This window comes from Anopheles gambiae, chromosome 2 (assembly GCF_943734735.2).
Source record: "Anopheles gambiae chromosome 2, idAnoGambNW_F1_1, whole genome shotgun sequence".
Lineage (NCBI taxonomy): Eukaryota > Metazoa > Arthropoda > Insecta > Diptera > Culicidae > Anopheles > Anopheles gambiae.
In genome coordinates, this window is record NC_064601.1 from 111,333,823 (window position 1) to 111,355,465 (window position 21,643).

The following is a 21,643-nucleotide window of genomic DNA, read 5'->3' on the forward strand; positions in this document are numbered from 1 at the left end:
ACGATTGTTTAAATACTAAACTCCAACGGAATCCACCAGCACTGAAGCAAGTGAGATTTGAGTAATGGTCGTCGGTGTTGATACCCACGTATCTGACCACACGACCATTCATATAGATTTTTGCTCGGAAAGTTAGAAGGCTATATAGGTCATGATAAGATGAAACTTGTCGAAACACAGTTCAAGAAAAGGATAGCAATATAATGATGAGTTGTAATACGCCATCTATTGATCAAACCAATGAAGCTGTGGAGCTTTCATTTTTTTCTATGGATATTCAATTTTCCAGTCGTTTAAGCTTAATATGTGGCGCTTGGGTCCTGGCGAACAGGGGCCCTGATCAATGGCGAACAGGCATTTGATGAATCATTAAAGTGCAGTTGTTAGCTAGACTGGTCGCTATGGCGTACTGGATGATGTGGTAAAGGATCATAAGCAATAAAACACAACCTTCCTTTTTTAGTGCGGGAATGTGGATTGGATTTGACTGATATTTTTAGTCGTTTACACCCCGTTTAGAAGCCATTTCAAACATTTCTTTCGAAAGACCGTTAATTTAGTTTGGATAATTGGAGTCGTTGGAATCATTGGAGTCGTCTAATGCCGTCTGTAGTCCTAAAGGATAGCTGCCGACGGCTCTAACTATACCGATGATTTTGACGATGTCGGCTGCTAACTAGCGGCTCCAGACAGCTCTAGACGGCTTTAGGTTGCTCCAGAGTAGCTGTCTTCTCGAGCCGCTGCCGATTTTGGTAGATTCATCCGGAAACAATTATCGGTTTTATTTGTCAAATTTGCCCGCAACAACATTACGGCGGGTCATGCTAGCGTTAGCACAAGCACTTCACCACAACGCTTATTAAGAGCTGCATTTAAGCTTCCGTGACAAAACGAGCTGAAAGAAAGCAACACACTCGCCAATATTTTATTTAAATATTTACACGACTCGCGGTTTCACTTTATTGCTTTTTATCGTTCCCTGGTCATTAGCGACTACATTGAAAATTATGGGCACCTGTTGCTGCAAATAATTACACAATAAATATTAAAAACAACGTTCGTCTAACGTAAGACTGTTTCTCCATGCTGTTTAGGCCACTATGTGACCGCACGCTCACCAAAACACAAAAAGGATCGCACATCCAGCAAACCTGCCCCCTTCGTGTCCAATTATCGTATCTGTCTAATACATTACGAATAAATTACTATTCTATCTAACGAAACGGAACTCTATGCCGCAGTTCGCTCACATGAAGCTGTAAGATCGATTCCATCCATCTACTGCTAAGATTTACATCCATTACTGTGAAACTGTCAACGATCTTAACTGTTTAATACCCTTCCAGTAGGTCGGCTCGCGTCACGCGCTGCCATAACCGAATGATTCGTTTGTTTTGTAGCACCAGATATACTACAGAAACTCCCCCGAGATAAGTGATTACTAACATGGGCTTTTTTGTTTGCATCCCTACATTGCCATCTCCGCTAGATCGCGCTGCTCCAGCTGTACGATCGTACTTTCTTTGGTGTTGCTGTTCCGCGACCCGGTCGCCCGCGGTTCACGGGCCGGATATTCGACACGCTCGCTCGGGATCTCGTTGCCAAAGTGTGCCTCATCATCCACGTCACGATCGGAGTCTTCCGCTTCGTGCCGATCCCCGGCCGGCTGTCGGTACATCTGCTGGAAGTTGTTGGACGAACGGAACAAACTGCGCGGGCAGTCCTTGTAGTAGGGGAAGCATTCACCCGGACCATCCTGTCCACGGCCAATCTTTTCGGCCGTTACGTACTCCTCCAAATGTTCGGCATATGGCGATTGGGAAGCTCTGATAATGGAGAAAAATTTTGCTTAATTTAGTACAATAACTAGTACAACTACTAAAAGACTTACGTAAAGAACAGCTTCAACATCTCACCGATCAGCCCAAACTTCTCGATCGACTTCGAGTGGACCTCACATATGGCACGAAGCATGCACGCTCTCCCATCCAGCCCGAAGTTGGCAATGAAATCTTCAACCACCACGTACAGCAGTGCTCTTTTTAGGGATGAGACAAAGTTATTAGCAAAAACATAATTTAATTTCACTTTTCAACGTGATCCTCTTACCGTTCTCCACCATGGAACGCATGCTTGTGCTCGGCCGGAAGCTGTGGCATGGCCATTTCCCCATCCTCATCATCCAACCGGTTGGTGGTGATCTTGAAGTGATCGTTCGCCGGGCTGGGAATGCTCCGCTTTCGTCGCTGCAGCCGCATATAGTCCGACACGTAGTCGGCCAGCACGGAGCCAGCTGCCTGGCCCATCGATCTTGCAAATATGGGCGGTAATACACCGAGCGGATTCTGGTTATCCGTCAGTCCCAGCTTATCGAAGTCAACTGAGAGATAGATAGAGAGAAGAGAAGACAAAAACAAACAAATGGGGTGTAAATGGTTGCAATACGGAAGGAGCTGTAGGGAGAAACGCACTAACGGGCACTGCTACTCACTCGTTATGGGCAAGCTGATCGAGATGTTGGACAGAAAGCCGGTCGGTGGGTAGCGCACAAACGGAAGGGCGATCGTCGGCGCAATCGTTAGTGACGTACCGGGCGGCAGCGCTAACCGACCGTCGTCCGTAACCCAGATCAGGCGCTTCTTTCTGCTGTGCGGTTCGCTGGATTTGGCCGTTCCACTCGCTTGCTTGCCGCCACCGCTCGCCGTCTGCGGGCCGGCATCGTGTGGCATCGATTTTCGATAATCATCCTCGGACACGTACTTTTTCCGGTACTTTTTGCTTTCCTTGCCCGCGAGCCGTTTCTTCGCCGTGTGGTGGTGGTAGTTGGGCGACGACGACTCTGCCGGCGACGACTCACGCGCAGCAATTAGTTCGTCGGCTGCCGTGCGTAAGTGACCGGAATCGGGACGCGTGTCGCTTTCTACCCCGACCGCGGTTTGGGTGCCTTTGGGATCGTTTGCCGGGAGCTTTAGCTCGTGCTGTTCTGGTGTGGAGGACGCTATGATGGCCGGGATCGTTACAAGTGCTAGAAGAAGAACAAGCTGGACGCACCGTGTCCACCGGGTCTCCATTTTGAGACGGCGTTGAAAGACTAAGGAAAAGAAGAAGAAGAAAAAGCCTTAAAAATCATAATTATACTATCAAGATCAACAGATTAGCGTAACCAACAACCAACGAACGATCTTCTTGCATCATAGACCCATACGAATCTGGTTCACTTTCCGTTTCACGCAACAGAGCCGTAAATTATGGCCACAATTGCAGTCGCTAATGCTTAAGCTGTCCGCCCCCGAACCGGCCCCACAGCTCGTTGATCATACGCTTAACGAGCCGACTATTGGCATATTTCATGTACAAACGCCTCTTTTTCACTCGTTCAATTCAATTCAATTCACCACCAGAAGCAAGTCTCAATCGACCATTAAGCCGGCTTTCCGTTAGGGTTCAACTCCGCCAAACTTCTCCTCCCGGTACACACACACACCCTGGTCATCTCTAAGCTCCTCTCGGTGTGGCCTGATGTGGCTATGTCCGGAAAAACCAGTTTCCCGGTCACGATTCCTCGGGCGATTCACACACGCCAGCCAGAACCTACATTCCCAGGCCTCCAAACAAACGCGCGACAACGCTTGAGCTGGAGCGTGAAGAAGAGGATGCGCTGCATACCTTGTTCTTGCTTTCCCATCCCCGTACCCCCGGGATGGACGAAAGGGAAGTTTCTTTTTCCACCCAACGACAATACCGGTATGGTACATGGTACAAACCCATACCGAACCCGCGGCGCAAGAAGATAAGCGCTCCAAAACGTTCCAGCAGCCCGACACAGGAGGACGCTTTCATCTTCAGCAAGTTCCATTTTCCCTTTCAGCAACTGCCAGCTGCATCCTCGGCTTCTGTGTTGCCGTTCGCGTATTGCTCCATGATCTATGACACCGGACGACGTCAACTTTCGATTTCCGGGTCACAGCGGGACAGTGTGCCGCTTTCTTGATCCCCACAAAACGAAAACCCACTTTTTCGGGGTGGTTCCCCCGAAAATCCTGTTTCAGCCAGCGCCCCTGAGCCTTCTGGAACAAGAATTATTATCTGCTGCGCAATTGGCTGCTCCTGCAAGGTGACACACTTACCGGAGGTGAAATTCGAAATTTAGGACGTGGTGGGCACTATGACCGGCCGCGGCCCCCTCCAGGAACACTCAATAACTCCTTGGATGACCTCGTTATTTTCGGTACAGCAATTTCACCCCATCTTAATGGTGCGCGATCCTCGATCGGAGAAGAAGGAGGAGTTCAAAGATCGTGTACTGAATATCGTTCGCAGGCAATGACGCACAAACCCATGTTCAGTTTTCCCCATTTCTTCCTACCCAAACAATTATCGACCTTGAACTTGGTACTGCAACGGCCGGTGGCACCGGTGGCAAGGAAGTTGAAATTGCTTTTTATGAACTTTCGCTTGCATTACTGCCCCCAAAATCCTGTGAACAACAACCTCCACCTGTGTGTCTTGTTTTATTGCCCTGTCTGGGGCACAAATTACCGATGCGCCTATAAATTATGAACAATTGCGGCGCGAGCTTGTGAGACGAACGGAAATTTATGTTGTACGCACGCAACTACAATGTTCTCATCAGGCTGTACGGACATCACCACCACCACCGTCACCGGACGTTCCATACATGGGATGCAGCTCATCTTTAGCATTACCCCCATTCCGCAAAGTCTCGGTGCGGGAAGGAAGCAGAGAGTGACAGAAGAAAAAAGAGAAAACGAAACCAACCGGACGGACGGACGGATGGGGAAGTGATCGGGAATCGGGCATTGTGTCCCGGCGGTGCAGCGCAGATATCAATTTAATCCGATTGAGCATGAAATGGGACGATGATTCGCAAGCGCATCGGGGTGCACGTGTGTGACTGCACCGTGGGCTGCACTTTGCGCAAAGGGTCGGGAAGGGAAGAAATAAAAAAAAACAAGATCCGAGATGGAGTCAGAAGAATGCAATTTCGGAGATGAAGTGCGCTGTTTTTTAACGTTTCATTTTCTCATTTTTTGTGTTTTGTCAGTAAACATGCGTGCAGGTATTTCATCAATGGAGCAGAACCGCTGTGTGTGTTTACAGGCCATTTTTGAGCGCAAATAAGATAAATCGTGGGTTTGGGTATGGTTGTGCCGTTTCGTAGAGGTCATAAACATTTGAGGGGATTTATTTTTTCAGTCATACATTTTTAGGTCAAAACGATGCACTCAACAGGCATTTTGCTTTAAAATGCTCGAGGAATTATACAATGTTTTGTACTCTAATTAAGTAAACTTTCTAGTCAAATTCTTCTTGAAGTCATGCCACAAAAGCTTGAATAGTGTATCGTCCTGAGGGAAAATGAAGATATTGAATATCAAAACAAATTGAAAGAAAAATTATGTCTAAAATACGTAGTTGATCTTGCAGTGCAAATCATGACACATCCATAGAAAAGGGAAACATTTCGGCGATTCTTCAAGCGAAGACCAAACCAACAATTCGTTTATTCTCTTCAGCATCTTGAAATGTATCAATTATACTATTTACTGACCAAATATGATAATCCCATGTGACAGTTTCTGTGGAATTCTGAGGACTGAAAAAGTCATAAAATAGCACTACAGAACAGAACTACAGAACTCACATCTTTTGCATTGATTTGGAAACTTGTAAAATCATTTTCCTGGGTGTTTTGTCCAATAATTCTCACAAAATATTGCCTCATACTTCCTTCGCAATTTGTATGGTTAAGTTGTTTACATCGAAGCAGCAGTGAACAGAGCTTACTTTGACAGAAGTGATCGCCTCACTGGTAAATGACAGTACTTTCGTGTGGGACACTTTTCTAACGCCAGTGTCACGTCGGTTTGTCGGTGGTATGGTATCCGGATATGGTCAATTTGGCAAGAATGATGATCTATTACCTCTATAGAAATGCCAGAATTTCATATATTGCCTAGGATTTGGACAACATCTCTCCTTGCAGAAATCTTGCAGAAAATGCTCAAGCGTAGTTTACATGGCTCATGAAGTGGTCCTCGAAAGATTGAGAGCTGTAGACAGTTGTTCAGACGGACATTGTATTCGAAAGAGTCAATAACAAGGTCGGTTGTGTTTGATCACAAGCTAATCATCAAGAAAAAAACGCTCTCTCCATTGGTTGAAATCTCCTTCATACCGCCCAAAGACACATTGAATTGAAGATGCGTCTTAAGCTTTGTACTAAAGCATAACCTAACGATCTAATCTAATCAACACAGTGCTGTGCAGATATGTGGTATATAATTTCACTTTTGCATCCAATCATCGTAAATAATAGCGCCAAAGTGCAGTATTGACCCTCTCATCCCCCGACCATAGATACATGGAGCATCTTGCAATGTTAATTGAATACATCTCGATGCAAAAATGGTAATCTAGCGGCAACATTAATGATCCCGGTGCCGTATGTCCAATCGAATCTACGCACAAACATACACACACAAGCTAATGAGGCAAACATTAGCACCAAATCGAGCCCAATGACCCCGACGATGGCCCACCCTTTCTAGCCTGGACACCCTCCTAACACATTATTTCCGCATTCACATTGAGTACTTTCACACATTCGTCTCAACGCCCCAGAATGACGCGGTTTCGGTGCATCGCACCCCAGCCCAAACGGCCAGCTGCGTTAGCGACGCAGCTTGGTGATGCTCATGGTCATCATTGGCAGTGTTTTATACGTTCCGCTCACCCTCACCCTTCGCTTGCATCAGTCACTGGATCAGCTCTAGCGGTCTAAAGTTAGGTCAAGGTTTCGTGCGCCGAACGCCGCACAAAAACGCATCCAAAGGAAAGTGACTAACGAGCCACTGGGACCGGACCGGGTGTTGCCGGAAGCCGGCAGATTAGGGGTCGGTGGAGGCTGCGGTTCGGCGAGCGCGCGTGCAATCTATGGTAGAGTAGTACCGGTAGTGACCGGCAGGCCCAAGCCACGCGGACCAGGACACGCACGAGGTGTACGGTTTTTGCGTGTGCTGCATGTTCGGGATGGGGCGGAAACGAGTTTTCCAACCATTTGCGCGTGCGCGTCTCATTTTGTTTTCTGCTGCCTCGTCTTCTTCGCTTTGCTGGTTCGTACTTCATTCCACACAGCCTGCACTCGCTGTGCACTTGCACTTTGCAGCAGCCTTCATCAGGTTTGCGACGAGGCGGAGAGAAAACTCTGTCCAGCCCGTCCATCCCCGTGTCTTGATGGCCGTCTTGTTTAAGGGTTGATTTATTGCATTCCGAAAAAAGACCTTAATTTCCCACTTTATTTTCTTATGTGGCGGCCTGTTAAACGGGGAAGATGATTTGTTTCCCGTGGTTAAGTTCTTTTGTGCAGTATTTTTTAATCCTTTCTATCTGTTTTATGATTTTTGGTTTGTTTCTTGGTTGATGCTATTTTTACTTTGTTTCGTGTTTTCATGTTGTCTTGAATTTGTTACTGTTCAATTTTAATGTGACAATTTTGTTTGTAGTTTCAGCAAAAGATTTGATGTTTTTTCTAGTTTTATTTTCATTCCTAACTTGTATTCCATTCTTAATTTAATTCTTTTTTGCATATATGACACGATGTTTTTTACACGAGATGATGATAATTTTATTGTGTTTTTTGTTCTTTTAAGCATTCTTTGTATGACTTTTCTCATAGTTTTATGAGTTTGTTTTGTTTTATTTATTACCAATTTTTCTTTTTATTTCTAAGTAAGTATTTATTGATACTTTATCCTTGTATTATAGTTTTCTTTTAATTCGGTAATATCTTCATTTGATGTTCAGTATCAGTATCAATAGTTTTGCAACTCTATTAATTTGCTAATTTTTATTGCAAAAAAAAAACACTTTTTTCTAGATGTTTTATTATTCTTCATTTCTGATCATTATCCAGAAACGTAAGCAACAAATAAAAAAACCACAAAACCTTCAGATTACGGAGCAATTTAAGTATCAATAACAATAAACAACAATACCACATGAAGCTCTCAAGCTCATTAGGTCAAGTAATAAATGACTTCCACAATGCATTACACCTTCCCCATTTACCGTTGCAAGCGTTCAAAGACAATCGTCAATCGGCAAACCGATATGACCTAACGATATGCATAGGCAAGTGCATTCTGGCCCACTGGCAAACTGTCCGATCGTGCAGCGCGTTTTCACCGTGATCACAATCCAGGTGAACGAAAGCGACACTCCAACCAGTCCCCCCTCCCCCCTGACCCCACCAGCCGATGACGATAATGATGGCCGACATTGGTTTCACTCTCGTTGCCCACAGAGGACCAGATTCTTCGCCAGCCGCCGTGTGGTACGTGTGTGGTACGAGTCGCAATAGGAAAAACCACACACGCATACACGTTTGGTCGTGATGTTCTGCTTTTAATTTTCCCCATGGTTTGCCGGCGATTGGAAAGGAAGCGTGGATGAAGAGGGAAATCCACAACGCAAGACGAGATGGACCGGATGTGTAAGTTTAAGTTTGAGGAACATGTGACACCCTGGTTATAGCTGTATTCCAGGCGAATGTCTGTCCAAGAGGCTGGAATGTCCCGAATGCTGTGATAATCAGAGATCTTCGTAGACGGCGATCACACTTACACTGTCTTGTTTAAAGATGCGTTGAAGGTAATCTATCAATCTAGTGCAGGTTTTTCCGCCCCGTATCACTACACTGATGAGAAGATCAGGTTAAACACTCTTCTGGACGCACGGATATCACGATATCACGGGCACAGCAACACTCACACACATAAACACACACACACACCCTAAGCGGAGACTTTGTCGTAGGTCTTTTGCTGAACTAGGTCACCGTGTGAAACTGACACTATCTCCAGAAATTCTGCCTTGCCTCGCCACCTCCTGGGGGGACTATTATCGATCGCTCCTCGTAGTCGTAGTCAAATTGTGTCACAGCCTGATCGCCCGCTCACTGCACCATCCGCATTACGCTGCACCTTTCTTTCCACCCCACTGCAAACATCCAATTATTCGCGATCGTTTTCACACGTGTGCTCCACATCACCCCAAATTACGCCGCTGCATTTCATGCCGTTGCACTGCAAACTTCCTTCTCCAGCCTCGTTGGGCTGCTCTCTCGGGAAGGGGGCGCCAATAATCAATCGACCGAAGCAGTAGCCAATTCCGGCAGCAGACACCAAAACCGCTGAGGGGAAAACTACGCTATCACGGAAACGAACGCACAAACGCTCGACAAAGACAGACCCCAAAACCACAAACCACCGTGTGCCGCAAGTAACCGCGTACTTGCGTACCGCTTCGCTATGCGCTCCGAGCTCGACTAAAGCGCGTCACGGCGGGAAAAAAGAGTTTAAGTGGCTCCCGGGATGGTTGCACCGTCCGTCCGTGCCGTGCGCGAATCCCACCACCACCGGTGTTGGGGAGAAATGGCAAGCCTCAAGCAAAGAAGCTCCAGCCCGATCGAACGAATGAACCGAAGCCGAGACGGCGATTGCCTTCATACGACCGGTTACGGGGCATCTGATTGGGGCTGCTGCTGTGGGCTCGCTTGCTGCTGAAGCGGTGACACCTGGCAGAGAACTTGGCAAGGGTGCATCTTCAGCACACACGGAGCACGGATGAAGATGGCAAAACTGATCAGTAATGATGATGATGATGATGACGACGATGATCATAACGTTGGCGGTGAGGAGAAGACGAATTAAGAATCCTTCCTCAGCTGTTCGTCGCGACGGTTAAGCTGACAAGCGATATGGCTTCACGCTGTGGGTTAGACGGTAAGTGAAAGCTGAACATGTGATTTAAATGTAATTGGGGAAGGAAAAATTTCGCTTTTAAAATCCTTCCCCTAGTTTCTGTATATTTTTTTATCATGAATCATATCCTCTCAAGTCAGCAAAGGGACAACAATAAATTATTGCAGGAAATAAAAAACAATACAACAGTGTTGCTGTACTGTCACTTGGTCAGAAAAACACATCCACAGTATCTTCCACAAACGATCGTTGAAAAACAAATGTACGCACAAGATAAGATTCTGTATCAGATCGCCAATCGAAGAAGGCCGTTGCTTCAAACTGGAAGTTCCTGGTTCAGGTCTGCCTCGCTCAGTATCATTTGTAGGTCCAGTGAGTTAAGGTGACTCTGTTTTTCATCCCAGTGAACTAACTTAGAATGAACCAGGAACGCACCATGAGCCGAGGGATACGCAGCAGCCGTCTGATTTCCTACGACGATACGGCCAGAAGTCCACCGATGGCAGTTCCGATGCGTATTCGACATCCGGAAGGATCTTCAGCCTCCTTCCGAAACTCGTACGACCCTGGTAGCAGAAAGTGAGTGTGGAATATTAGACGTGATCACTTCCTAAGATCAATCGTGATCTTTTAATTTTCAGAGAACATTCCATGTCTAAAAACATCGAGCAATTACTAATCTGTGGACTTTGCGAGCTGCGTCTTACCGTGCCGAAGATGCTCAACTGTCAGCATACCTTCTGTCTGGAGTGTCTGGAAGAGTGTCTCCACAAGCAAACTGATCGGTGTAAGATCGCAGTGCTATAATTACTCTATCCAATGATCAATCAGGATCTGATCTTAAAACCTCCTCTGCAGCTTTCATTGGATGTATTACCTGCGGCACGAAGCAGCTGCTAAAGGATCCGGATCTAACCGTCCTACCATCGAACCTGCACATCGACAACATGCTGCAGATGATGCATCCCGCACCTTCGCTATCATCTTCGCTGATTCGTTCGCCCGTAGGAAGCTATCAGTTGGAAAATGTAACGTACCTGAACCACACACGCACGTGTTCTTGTGCTCTTATCTTGGTGGCACTATGTTGACCACCTTTAATTGGTCACTTATCAATGTAGGGGGGACCACCAACGCCGGGCAAACATTCTTCTCTTATCGGGTGACAGTTTTGCTTATTGGTGTTGGTTGTTGCTTCTAAAGTACTTTTGTTCTTGATTTGTGTTATGTTTTTTTTTGGTCTCTCTCTCTCTCTCTCTCCAGAATCTGACCCCAACGCTACAGTGCTCCAAGTGTCAAACAGTGTCGGAAACAACACTCCACAAATGTGATCACTGTATGTCGGTATGTTTTACTATTTTATCTATTCTGTTTGCTGTTTTCAAATTCTTATTCTTAATATCTTATTCAATTGTGTGTTTCATATCGTTTTTACTTGCTGATTGACTTGTTTGTAACAGTTATTAAGTAGTTTGATCAAAATTTTTTTTTGTTTATTTACTTATGCATTATTTTGTTATTATCTTTGTTGTTACTAGAGAAATTGTCGTTTTTTCTCAATACTGAAATGTAATTTTTATTATTTCTCTTAATTTCAATGGATGTATTGTAAGAAAACTGTTTAGAAACGATGTAACAAAACCGATTCTTTTCGTATGAATGCTGTTATTAAAGAAAGGGCTTTCAAAAACGTGCTTCTGCAGTGCGAATTCAATCAGTTTTATTTCCCGTTGTTAAAGAAAATGGGGACAAAGAATTCCCAAAATTGGATCGTCTTAATTCAAAATCAAGTTTTACTTTTACCAAAACAAAACAAGTTCTCGCGTGTTGCGCGTTGGAATGAAAGCCAACGACAAAACAAAACAAAACAGGAAATTAAATTAAAGACACACATTGATAACGAGTTAAGAAGTTCAAGATCATTAGGATACAGCAGCACGGGCAACATTTAAGCGCACGCCATTTTCGGTTTTTTTCTTTCGCAGATGCTGTGCGCAATCTGCTGGCTCGGGCACGTGGATGAGCTGGCGCGACAGGTCGGTCAGCTGGAGGGTCAGCTAAAGTCGGCCATCGAAAAATTGGACCATAAACTGATCGACTATAAGGTAAGTAAATTAACGCAAAGAAGGGCCCGCGGCAAGGCAGTTCATGGGCATGTGCCAATCATCCTACCCGGGGCCCGGGGGATAATGCTTGATGAGTGTGTATGTGTATTCCGAAGACCGAAAATTACCAACGGCGCCCTTCCCCTTTTCCGCCCCACGAAGGGGGATAATCAAAGTCGGTACAAAAGGGCGATGCGCCGCACTGTCTTTGATGCAGCGCGCACAGACGACAAATTGGTTGCGAATAAAAGCGCACACAAGCACACACACGCGCGCGCGCGCTCGCCATTCCGTGCAATCGAGAGTGAAAATAAGGTCACGGTGGAATGACAAAAATTGTGTCCCTTATCACACGATCGTACCTCAACCACGCGAGAGCGTGCCGAGCGCAATCGAATGGCGCTTTAATCTGTTCAATCTCGGCCACACAGCGCATGCCAGACGGAGGAAAGTGATCCCGTCCGCAGCCGGATGTCCGATTGACGGATGTGTGTAGCGCCGCGGCGGATATTTTGTACGCGCAAATTGCCCAAAAAACCAGAACAACACGCAAAAGCGCTACCAAAGCGATCGTGTTTATGCGCAAACAATCCTTATCGCCAGGTGTAGCTTTGCAAACACACACACACACACACACACACACACATACACACAAACGGAATGGTTATTTAATGTAAGAAATTAACTTTCCTTTAATATTTCATCAATACGAGTCACTTGGCAAGTCACACAAACCCGCTCGGCGCACACACACGTGGGCCATGGCGCAGCAGCGCTCCATTTGAAACCTCTTTGCGCGCGCTCGCGCGCACGTGCTACGCATCGAAATGGGCGGTTTGATTTGGCTATTGATCGACGGAAAGGCAGGCGTTGCGCACTGTCATTGCGCATGCAAGGGTGGTGCTGCCGCTGCTTCCGTACGCCGACGCCCATGCGGTGTAAGTTGCAAAACGAAAAACTTGCGCTTGCTACCAAACAGAAAGTGTCCGCGATCGATTGTTTTGAGGTGAAATTTTGAAGCAAACCCAAAACAGGATGCATACGAACGCGACCGATACGGGGTAGAATGAAAATTGAAATTTGGCGCTCGGGGGGCACGGGGTGCAACGGTTCAGGTCGGCGCGCTCATAAATTAGGTTGAAGTATAAGGGTAAAAACATCAACATTCCACAGACATTTATTTGAATTTCGACACACGTTTCGTGTGTGTTGTGTGAAGAGATTCGCTGGGAAATATTTAAATGATATTTAGCACATTATTTAAATGGAGTTTTATGTGGTTTATGTTTTCAAGCACGTTATTTGCTGTTATTGGGCTGACTTTGTTTTTGATTGTTCCAGTTTTCCCTTTTTTGTTCTTTTTAGCATATATTTTTACTCTTTTACTGTTTTGTTGTTGTTGTTGTTGTTTTTATGTATCAATATTACTTTCTTTTTTAGTAAACTTCTCCTTTTTCGTAGCTATTTTCAAAAACATTCAGATTACTATTACTGTTATATTGTCTTTTATTTGTTTGTTAATGTTTCAATGTTATTTCCCTTTTTTTAGTAAACTTTGTTGTTTGATTTCTAGTCATATTGTTTCAAAATTTTCTCATCTTAGTTGCCTCTTTGAGTGTATGTATTCAAAAATTGGTAAAAAATGAAAAACAATTGTAGATTTTAGCTTTTTTGTCATTACACGTGGACTTGAGGAATGATTACATAATTCCTTAGCGATTGATTCAATACAATTGAAGAGATCTTTTATTCAATAACCACAAAAAGGAAAATGTGTTATGTTTAACATCTATGTCAAAGTCTATGAAAAATAGTACAACAATTAGTGTCAATTCAGGTAGCACGTTTAAAAACGACCGGCAATGTCGATTCAGGTAGCACGTTTAAAAACGATCGACGATTGCTACCCTTTTGCATTATTCTACCAAATTACGTATGCAACACCATGCTGTTACGGTTTCTATACAGCAGAACAAACGCGCTTCATCATGCAAATGTATGGCTCGGCAGCCGAGCAGCTACCGGTATTAACCGCTTACCTTTGTTATCCTTTATTTACCCTTCACTTTCAGAGCCGCTTTTCCGAGATCAACGACGAGATAACGGCCTGTTTTCGCGACAAAATGCTCGCCCTGCAGCGACAGCAGACGGAACTGTTAGGTGAAATTGATTTGAACTTTCTTTCGCAAATTCTCTTCCCCCTATACACATCTACATACAGACACCGGCCGCCGGGAATTCGATCACTCATTTGTCGCCTCCCCGTTACCGATGCACGGCACGTTCTACTCTGCTTTAGCTTATTAGTGCGCCGCGTTTCTTTCCGTTTCTTCCTTTGCATGTTTGGGCGTGGTGGTGGATGGTGTTGGTGGACAAAACGCAACAAATCGCACATCCCAAATATGTCACGCACCGTTACGCCAACGCGTGCCCCTCTACCCCCTTACACGATGGCCACGGCTTGCCCCCTTACCCCACAACTGCAGACTCGTCGCAGGGAATACTAAACGATGCGGTCTGTTCGCACGAGCTGGTGCGGGAGAAAATTGACCAGCTGCTAGCATCGATCGGACGCCCGATCGGGGGCGCACTGGATCCGGTCCAGCTCTGCCTGAAGATGCACAAGGACATGTCGGTGATACTGGAGGAGGTGTCGCTGTGGGGCCGGGAGCGTATCCTGTTCAATCGGGTAAGCCCTGTCTGCCGAAGGACGATCAATTTCATTCAATTTTTGCTTGGAATAGGAAAAGCTGAAGGTAGAAACGATTTTCGACGCACCAACCGCACCGACCGTGAAGCGTAGCTCGAGCGCCAAAGCGGCGCCCAAACATCAGCTGAATCCGAGCTCCTCGGAGACGACGGTAGCACAGTTTTACAAGTACGATTAATGTCCCAGACGCTTTTTCTGGGTAAAATAATGAATTTAAATGTTTCCATTACTTCAGAAGTCACATCTACAAGCCCAGGTTGCTCTGGAACCACTGCCAGCGTCCAACGGGAGTGGGATTTGCGCCATGGAATCACGACGGGCTGGAGAAGCCACTGCTTTACGTCGCTGGTTCCGAGTGTCGTATCGTGTTTGGAATAGATAAGTATGTGTCTTTGCGAGAAGCTGCATCGATATTGAGCTTAATCTGATTCTACTTACTCCATGCTTCCAGAACAAATGGTCACATCGTTCAGAAGATCACGCACGAAGAGCTGAGCTACCCGCAGGGCATCACGTTCGATCCGGAGCGCAAGGAGCTGTTCGTATCGGACAAGTGGAAGCACTGCATCTTTGTCTTTTCGCAGGAAGGGCAGCTGCTCCGGAAACTCTGCACCAAGGGCGACCAGGCCGGTCAGCTGAGATCACCCGAGGGGATCGCCTTCTGCACGGGTGATTGCCTCTTCGTGTGCGACACTGGAAATGATAGAATACAGGTAAGTGTAACGGTTGAAATAATATTAAAAAACAACTATTTTCACTTACCCTTCAACACGTTGCAGTGTCTTAGCACCACGGACGGGAAGGCCCACTCGCAGTTTGGACGGCTCACGAAAGATCAGCTTATTAAAGCGTCGCAGACAAAAATTTCCTCCCGCATGGTGGATTTGAAAAATCCAACCGATATTGCTGTCCAGAAGAACGCTTCCGTGCTCGTGCTGGACGCGGGCAATCGGCGGGTGAAGCTGTTCAACAAGTACGGCGAACAGTTGCTCGAGTTTGGCCAAACCGGTACGATCAACGGACAGTTCCAGTACCCGGAGGTGATCGGTGTTGATCCGGCCGGGTTCATTCTGGTCGGTGATGGTGGGAATGCGAAGATTCTAGTCTACCGCCCGAATGGACAGTTTGTAACGGCGCTCGGATCGCGCGGTGATTCGGCGGGAAAGTTTAACTGGATTTCGGGCCTTTGTGTTAGCAAGGATTGGGAGATTGTCATCAGCGATTACAAGAACCATGCCGTACAGCTGATCTCTTAGGTATGGCAGGTATGGAAACCGCACGGAGCTTCGCTGCAAACCACTCTCTACCGAGTGGTGGGGCAAATGTTAAAATAGCGTTATATTTACAACAACTTTTTTTTCTGTTTCGATTTTAAAAATAGTTCCTTTCGAGGTTTGGCTCAACTCAATAAATAGTTTCAGGTATAAAATATGCAATCTCCTCTAATTCTACACGCATTTCACATTCACTACGGGAGCTCACTTTTTGTTGTTCGAGAATCGGGTTCGTTATAGTATAACTACAAATTAGTTAACACATGTTTGCACCATGCCAAACGTATGTACAGCGGGAAAAGAAACCTGCATCTATGCGTCATTTGATGATGCAAAAGACTTTAAGAAAGAATAGGATGAAGTGTTACGAAGAAGTTTTAAAACATTTCACCTTAATTCGAGTACCTTACGTACTAAAACGCAACCTTTTTTTTGCGCGTTTCTCGAATTGCTTAGAACGATGGCATTTTAACCGTGGCGTACCGCAAACCGATCGGGCTTGTGCAATAATGGGGAGAGGGCAATAAGTTGTTCACAAATTAGAACTGTCCAACAGTCGCGTTCGCAAATGGTCCTTTTACGCTTTGGCCAGGTATCATCAGCAGTGCTCGGTGCACCGCTTCACGTTAAATTGCACAGCGAGTTGCACGTATTGGTTGATAAGCTTTTGCTCTGACCGAGCGTAATGCCTTCTTCCTCTTCGGCCGCATTCAAGCCATCGTGGCGCCGCTGTGAAGAAAACAAAGCAATTTTTGAGATTTTGTTTGCACAGCATAGGTCAGACAAGGGCGGTCATCGTGTTACCGCACAGACCTTCAGTTCCGTTGCTAGCGTCATGAATGCGTCGTCCACGCAGCGATTGTCTTTGGCGGACGTTTCCATCACGAACATCACCTCCGGGATGTACTGACACAGGTTTTCGGCTTCGGAAAACTCCACCTCCCGCTCCTCGTCCAGGTCGGATTTGTTGCCTATCACGAAGATCATCACATTGGAGGCGGTATACCGGCGCACCTCGTCGATCCATCGCTGCAGACTGAGGAAGGTCGATCGTTTGGTGATGTCGTACACTGGGGAAATGGGAAAAAGCACAGTTTTGAGTTGTTCCTATCATGACTGTTGCTTTGAATAAAGTACACACCAATTAAAACACCGTTAGCCGATCGGTAATAGCTCTGCGTGATGGTCCGGAACCGTTCCTGCCCGGCCGTGTCCCATATCTGTAGCTGCAAGCGTAATCGTCAGCATTGCGATTAGAATAGGTGCGTGTGTTTGGTGAGAGGTGTGTGCAATTAATCTCCCGCCACCCGTGCCCTTTGGCTTATCCTCCGTTTCGCGACGGATTAGAACAGGGCAGACGCGCTTATCTCGCTTACCTTCACCTTCTTCCCATCCACCGAGACCGCTTTCATCGAAAAGTCGACCCCGATCGTGTTGCCGTGGCTTTCGATAAAGTTGCCCGATTTGAACCGCTGCACGATGCAGGTCTTGCCGGTGCCACAGTCTCCGATGAGGACGATTTTGAACAGAAAATCAAACGATTCATCACCGCCCGTCGATATCAACGAGGTTGGACCTGAGGCGGACATTTTTGCTTGCGTTCTGTGTCGAGAGTGGGAAAAAACGGCTGCTGCTGCTGAAGCACGAATCACCTACACGTGTGCGAGAAGATCTTTTAGCTAGAAGCACGAACAATGTTACTCAATCACGTCCTTACCAAATTCTAATTAATAATTACTCCGTAAAGTAACACTCGCAAAAACGCGCTGCTGCTGCTTGTTTTCTTTGTGTATTGTTATGAATTTGAGACGAGCAAGAGCAATACAGCAGCGTGTACACGGTGCAATGTTGTGACGTTTCGTTTGACAGTTGAACGTTCACGGCAATGTGGCGTCGTGTAAGTTGGCCTTTAGTGTGAAACGTCAACAAACTCGCAACAGACGGCAGAATTGCACAAAAACAACAATTTCACCAACATGAAAGAATTAGCAAAAGATTACTCCATTGTCCCTGTGCAAGGAATCGCTGAATTCATCCAGGATGTACGCCTTCGGTAAGACAATTTAGCGTCACACGTGTTTTGGATGCAATAATCCCTCCCATTGCAATTTTGCAGCAAAATCTCGGGATCACTTAAGCTGGCATCCCGAACGCTGCGGCTGCTGATGGATCTCGTGTCGAAAGAATCATGGAACACGGCGGAACAACTGCTTGCCCTGATCCGCAACCAGGGACGCTTTCTGGCCGAAGCCATTCCGCACGATATCGTCGTCGCGAACACCATCCGACGCGTGATGAAAATAGTCCGCGAAGAATACGATTCCTCCCGCGTGGTACATTTCGACGACGGACAGAGCATACTTTCTCTCCACAAGCTGGTAACGCAAGGGGCCGATCCGGAGCGGGACGACTACTCGAAACCGATGCCGGGGCTGAAGAACGCACTGGTGGACCATCTGTCGGAAGTAGAAACCGAGCTGGAAACGACGGGCGATAGCATTTCCGCCCAGGCAGCGGAACACATCCACTCGGCGGAACTGATCATGACCATCGGGTACTCGCGGGCGGTCGAAAAGTTCCTCCGCAAGGCGGCCGAAACGCGCCCGATCGAGGTGGTGGTGGTGGAGTGTGCACCGGACTGTCGCGGACAGCAGTTGGCGGCCAATTTGGGACGGGCCAAGATTCAAACTACGCTCATTTCGGACGCAGCGATCTTTGCGATCATGTCGCGCATTAACAAAATCATCATCGGCACGCATTCGGTGCTGGCAAACGGTGGGCTGCAGGCGGTTTGTGGCACGTACAGCTTGGCCCTGTCGGCGAAACATTTCTCCGTGCCGGTGATTGTGCTGGCTCCGACGTACAAACTGACGCCGGTGCATCTGTGCAACTACGAGCAGGGTGATTTCAATATTCTGGGCAATACCGAGGCAGTGTTACCGTTCGAAAGCTTAGCGGCGCGGTTCACGAAAGCGTACAATCCGCTGTTCGACTACGTGCCCCCGGAGCTGGTGACGCTTTTCATCACGAATAAGTATGATTGCGGATGGAAATGTCAATCAAGTTGGGGTTTTTAATGATCTTTTCTCATCCTTTGCAGTGGCACGAACGCTCCTTCCTACATTTATCGTTTGATCGGCGAGCTGTACCATCCAGACGATAATCAACTGTGAAATACAACGACCAGGTGAAATACGAATTCAATAAAATGTTATGGAATCTTTGGAATCTTCTTCTACTTTTTCATGTTGGATAATTTGAAAGGAAAATTTCGTTACACATATGGTTTTCCGATAAAACAGTTCGTAATTGCATTTTTAAATTCATTTCACATACCCTACACGAGCCTGAACCATTAGCCAATACACAAACCCTCGCAACGTGGAAGCTGTTGTAAGGTTCTGTCATCTGTCAAGCTCGATTCTCATCTGTCAAATGCCAGGAAAAGCGAGAGTTTGTAAACAAAAGCAAAGTAGATCGTGCGTACGAAACATTCCGCGATTTTTAATCGAAAAGTCTAGTAAAAACCCGCAACAAAATAGTTTTCCGGCATGAGCTCCAAAAACTCGGCGCTTGCATCGCTAACTGCCACCTACACGGACTCGGAAAATGAGGGCGATCGTCATTCGGACGATGATTCACCACAGTCGGAAGGCGGTAGTTCCGTCTCACAGGTTCGTGACGACTCCGTGGTGCGAAGCATTCTTCGAAATGTATCTAATAACCTTTTCCTTGTCACTTTTCCAGATTCGCTCCCGCCAACAAACGCCGCTCCGCGACATGTCCGAAAGCTCGGGCACACCCGTCACGCAGACCAACACCGCCAGCCTTCCTCCGTTCAAATCGGCCGAACCGAGCGGCGCCAGTGACAACGGAACGCCAGGGCCACCGCGCAAGAAAGCACTCCGGCTGGTGAGCTACATCGACGATACGATTGTCGACACGGACGAGGACAACAACTCACCGGAGCGGAGCGAGCACGAGGAAGCACCAGAATCGGAACACGAGCCCGAACCGGAACGGAGCCCCTCCCCCGAAAAGGTGGACCGGGCAAAGCTATACGGCTTTAGTCTACCACCCGAACCGAAAGGTCGCTGCTCGCAGGAGCTGCAGGACAAGATTGCCGCCCTGTACGAACGGATGAAAAACTCCAACATGGACACGAACCGCATCATCCAGGAGCGCAAAGAGTTCCGCAATCCGAGCATCTACGAGAAGCTGATCCACTTCTGCGACATCAACGAGCTCGGGACGAACTATGCGCCGGAAATATTCGACCCATCCCAGTGGGGCAAGGAATCGTACTACGAGGAGCTGGCGAAAGCGCAGAAGGTCGAGATGGAGAAGGTGGAAAAGGCACGGAAGGAGGCGACCAAGACGGAAATACAGACCGGCGTGAAGCGGGTCGATCCGGACGAGTCGAAGAAGCGCAAATCCAAATGGGACCAACCGGGCGTGCTGGGAGCGGCGCCCGGTATGCTCGGTGCGGCCGCGGCTGTCGCGATGGCGAACGCACTGAAGCCCGCGGGCATTATACAGCAGACGCTCACGACGACGGCCACCGGGACGAAGGGCACGGTTATATCGGCGTTCGGTTCGCTGCCAAAGAAGCCCAAGGTTTAGTCGTAAGTCGTTCGTCGCGCGGTGGTTAAAACAAATAGGACAAATAAATGTAAGTTAATTTCAAACAAACAAATAAACAAAAAGTCAACATTTCGGATCGAATATCACGTACTGTAGCAGAACAACTATTATTAAAACCAGCTATTTATTCGTTTCAGTTGCATAAAATCAATTACATTCGTATTACAAAGAGAGATAGGGGAGTTTCTTAAGCTAAAACATTTCATTTTGCGCCCCGTTTCGTTAAATAACAAAAGCCAAAGGCAATTCTCTAATCCTAATCCTCCGCTTTCGTTCCGGTCTTTGAGCCAGCACTGTACACGGCTCCAAAGCACACGTGGTTCGAAATGATGAGCAACTTCAGGCATATTTTCTTTTGCTAAATCTTACTAAGTACAGGAAACAATATTTTTCTCTCTCTCTCACTACTCCTGTCTTTCACCTCTCCGTTAAACTTTGCAGCATTGGCTACGGTTTAAATTACATTGAAAAAAACAAAAAAAATATTCTCAAAATATGTTTTAAAACTAAAGTTGCATATCTTAAGCCTACATAATAATAATAATATTACCAACAATAGGCAAGACTACAAAACGATAACAGAAAGGATTAAGGAGAACTGAAAAATAGCGTACAAAAACAAAAACAAAACAACAGGAAACTAACGAAGCACTGTTGCTTCGGAAAAGCTACAAACACACAAGTTGAATAAATATTTGTGTAATATGATAAGAATTGCTAACAGCTTAACTACTAAACTCTACTTACTACAATCATACCGAGGAAGCATGGGAAGAACGCACATTATTAAATGGCTTTTCTCCTCCTAAGCTTTCCCCATTAACGATTGTTTTATACGGGGTTTTTTGGCAGGTACTTATGAAGCTAACGTCGCCCGAAATCCTTTCCCATTCGGCAAAGGATTCAGTTGTGCGCAATGCATCACACCGTTGCATCACACGGACTAAAACTAACTGGGAGGGAGGTTAAAAACTTACTTAAACAAATCCAACTTAACAAAAACAAAACGAAGGTCACGTGTTTCCACTACACGTAAAACATAATAGCCCCAAACCATAGGCTGGTGTAAGGCCATCTTTTGGTATTATAGCCGTGAAAACTACCATACCCTCTCGATAGATGCTA

At 46.4% G+C, this 21,643-nt stretch overlaps 5 protein-coding genes and 1 long non-coding RNA gene across 6 annotated transcripts; 3 read left to right on the forward strand and 3 right to left on the reverse strand.

Moving 5' to 3' along the window:
• Window positions 1–923: 923 nt before the first annotated feature.
• LOC1270009 (uncharacterized) lies at window positions 924–9,380 on the reverse strand. Its single transcript, XM_061644186.1, has 5 exons — window positions 8,647–9,380; window positions 2,492–3,091; window positions 2,110–2,380; window positions 1,892–2,038; window positions 924–1,826 (listed from the first exon to the last, which is right to left on the reverse strand). Exons 2-5 carry the CDS (start codon window positions 3,069–3,071, stop codon window positions 1,469–1,471), a joined length of 1,356 nt encoding a protein of 451 aa, XP_061500170.1. The 5' UTR covers window positions 3,072–3,091; window positions 8,647–9,380; the 3' UTR covers window positions 924–1,468.
• An 823-nt stretch (window positions 9,381–10,203) lies between these two features.
• Window positions 10,204–16,031, forward strand: LOC1270008 (RING finger protein nhl-1). The gene is made up of 11 exons (XM_061644184.1): window positions 10,204–10,364; window positions 10,427–10,572; window positions 10,644–10,813; window positions 11,049–11,129; window positions 11,771–11,890; window positions 13,963–14,050; window positions 14,377–14,579; window positions 14,635–14,768; window positions 14,836–14,982; window positions 15,052–15,313; window positions 15,380–16,031. The coding sequence occupies exons 1-11, from the start codon at window positions 10,204–10,206 to the stop codon at window positions 15,854–15,856; spliced, it is 1,989 nt and encodes a 662-aa protein (XP_061500168.1). The 3' UTR covers window positions 15,857–16,031.
• Window positions 13,940–14,839, reverse strand: LOC133391286 (uncharacterized). The gene is made up of 2 exons (XR_009764780.1): window positions 14,669–14,839; window positions 13,940–14,590 (listed from the first exon to the last, which is right to left on the reverse strand). It is a non-coding gene; the product is annotated as an uncharacterized LOC133391286 (long non-coding RNA).
• LOC1270007 (ras-related protein Rab-43) lies at window positions 15,886–17,463 on the reverse strand. Its single transcript, XM_308662.4, has 4 exons — window positions 17,251–17,463; window positions 17,016–17,100; window positions 16,688–16,944; window positions 15,886–16,603 (listed from the first exon to the last, which is right to left on the reverse strand). Exons 1-4 carry the CDS (start codon window positions 17,461–17,463, stop codon window positions 16,496–16,498), a joined length of 663 nt encoding a protein of 220 aa, XP_308662.1. The 3' UTR covers window positions 15,886–16,495.
• A 105-nt stretch (window positions 17,464–17,568) lies between these two features.
• Window positions 17,569–19,102, forward strand: LOC1270006 (translation initiation factor eIF-2B subunit beta). Its single transcript, XM_308661.4, has 3 exons — window positions 17,569–17,927; window positions 17,991–18,908; window positions 18,975–19,102. Exons 1-3 carry the CDS (start codon window positions 17,851–17,853, stop codon window positions 19,045–19,047), a joined length of 1,068 nt encoding a protein of 355 aa, XP_308661.4. The 5' UTR covers window positions 17,569–17,850; the 3' UTR covers window positions 19,048–19,102.
• A 187-nt stretch (window positions 19,103–19,289) lies between these two features.
• On the forward strand, window positions 19,290–20,580 carry LOC1270005 (SAP30-binding protein). The gene is made up of 2 exons (XM_308660.4): window positions 19,290–19,548; window positions 19,622–20,580. Exons 1-2 carry the CDS (start codon window positions 19,426–19,428, stop codon window positions 20,495–20,497), a joined length of 999 nt encoding a protein of 332 aa, XP_308660.3. The 5' UTR covers window positions 19,290–19,425; the 3' UTR covers window positions 20,498–20,580.
• The last annotated feature ends 1,063 nt before the right edge of the window (window positions 20,581–21,643 follow it).

What these genes read in the sequence shown, in the direction of transcription:
- LOC1270009 (XM_061644186.1), bottom strand. Translation starts at nt 3,071, where the DNA reads ATGGAGACCCGGTGGACACGGTGCGTCCAGCTTGTTCTTCTTCTAGCA. An exon ending in GATCAGCTTGCCCATAACGA is followed by an intron (nt 2,381 to 2,491) that starts GTGAGTAGCAGT and finishes TCTATCTCTCAG; the next exon opens with TTGACTTCGATAAGCTGGGA. An exon ending in GCGTTCCATGGTGGAGAACG is followed by an intron (nt 2,039 to 2,109) that starts GTAAGAGGATCA and finishes ATCCCTAAAAAG; the next exon opens with AGCACTGCTGTACGTGGTGG.
- LOC1270008 (XM_061644184.1), top strand. Translation starts at nt 10,204, where the DNA reads ATGAACCAGGAACGCACCATGAGCCGAGGGATACGCAGCAGCCGTCTG. An exon ending in AATGTGATCACTGTATGTCG is followed by an intron (nt 11,130 to 11,770) that starts GTATGTTTTACT and finishes TTTCTTTCGCAG; the next exon opens with ATGCTGTGCGCAATCTGCTG. An exon ending in ATCGTGTTTGGAATAGATAA is followed by an intron (nt 14,983 to 15,051) that starts GTATGTGTCTTT and finishes CCATGCTTCCAG; the next exon opens with AACAAATGGTCACATCGTTC.
- LOC1270007 (XM_308662.4), bottom strand. Translation starts at nt 17,463, where the DNA reads ATGTCCGCCTCAGGTCCAACCTCGTTGATATCGACGGGCGGTGATGAA. An exon ending in TGGATGGGAAGAAGGTGAAG is followed by an intron (nt 17,101 to 17,250) that starts GTAAGCGAGATA and finishes TTACGCTTGCAG; the next exon opens with CTACAGATATGGGACACGGC. An exon ending in GGCTAACGGTGTTTTAATTG is followed by an intron (nt 16,945 to 17,015) that starts GTGTGTACTTTA and finishes CCATTTCCCCAG; the next exon opens with TGTACGACATCACCAAACGA.
- LOC1270006 (XM_308661.4), top strand. Translation starts at nt 17,851, where the DNA reads ATGAAAGAATTAGCAAAAGATTACTCCATTGTCCCTGTGCAAGGAATC. An exon ending in ATCCAGGATGTACGCCTTCG is followed by an intron (nt 17,928 to 17,990) that starts GTAAGACAATTT and finishes GCAATTTTGCAG; the next exon opens with CAAAATCTCGGGATCACTTA. An exon ending in ACGCTTTTCATCACGAATAA is followed by an intron (nt 18,909 to 18,974) that starts GTATGATTGCGG and finishes CATCCTTTGCAG; the next exon opens with TGGCACGAACGCTCCTTCCT.
- LOC1270005 (XM_308660.4), top strand. Translation starts at nt 19,426, where the DNA reads ATGAGCTCCAAAAACTCGGCGCTTGCATCGCTAACTGCCACCTACACG. An exon ending in GCGGTAGTTCCGTCTCACAG is followed by an intron (nt 19,549 to 19,621) that starts GTTCGTGACGAC and finishes TCACTTTTCCAG; the next exon opens with ATTCGCTCCCGCCAACAAAC.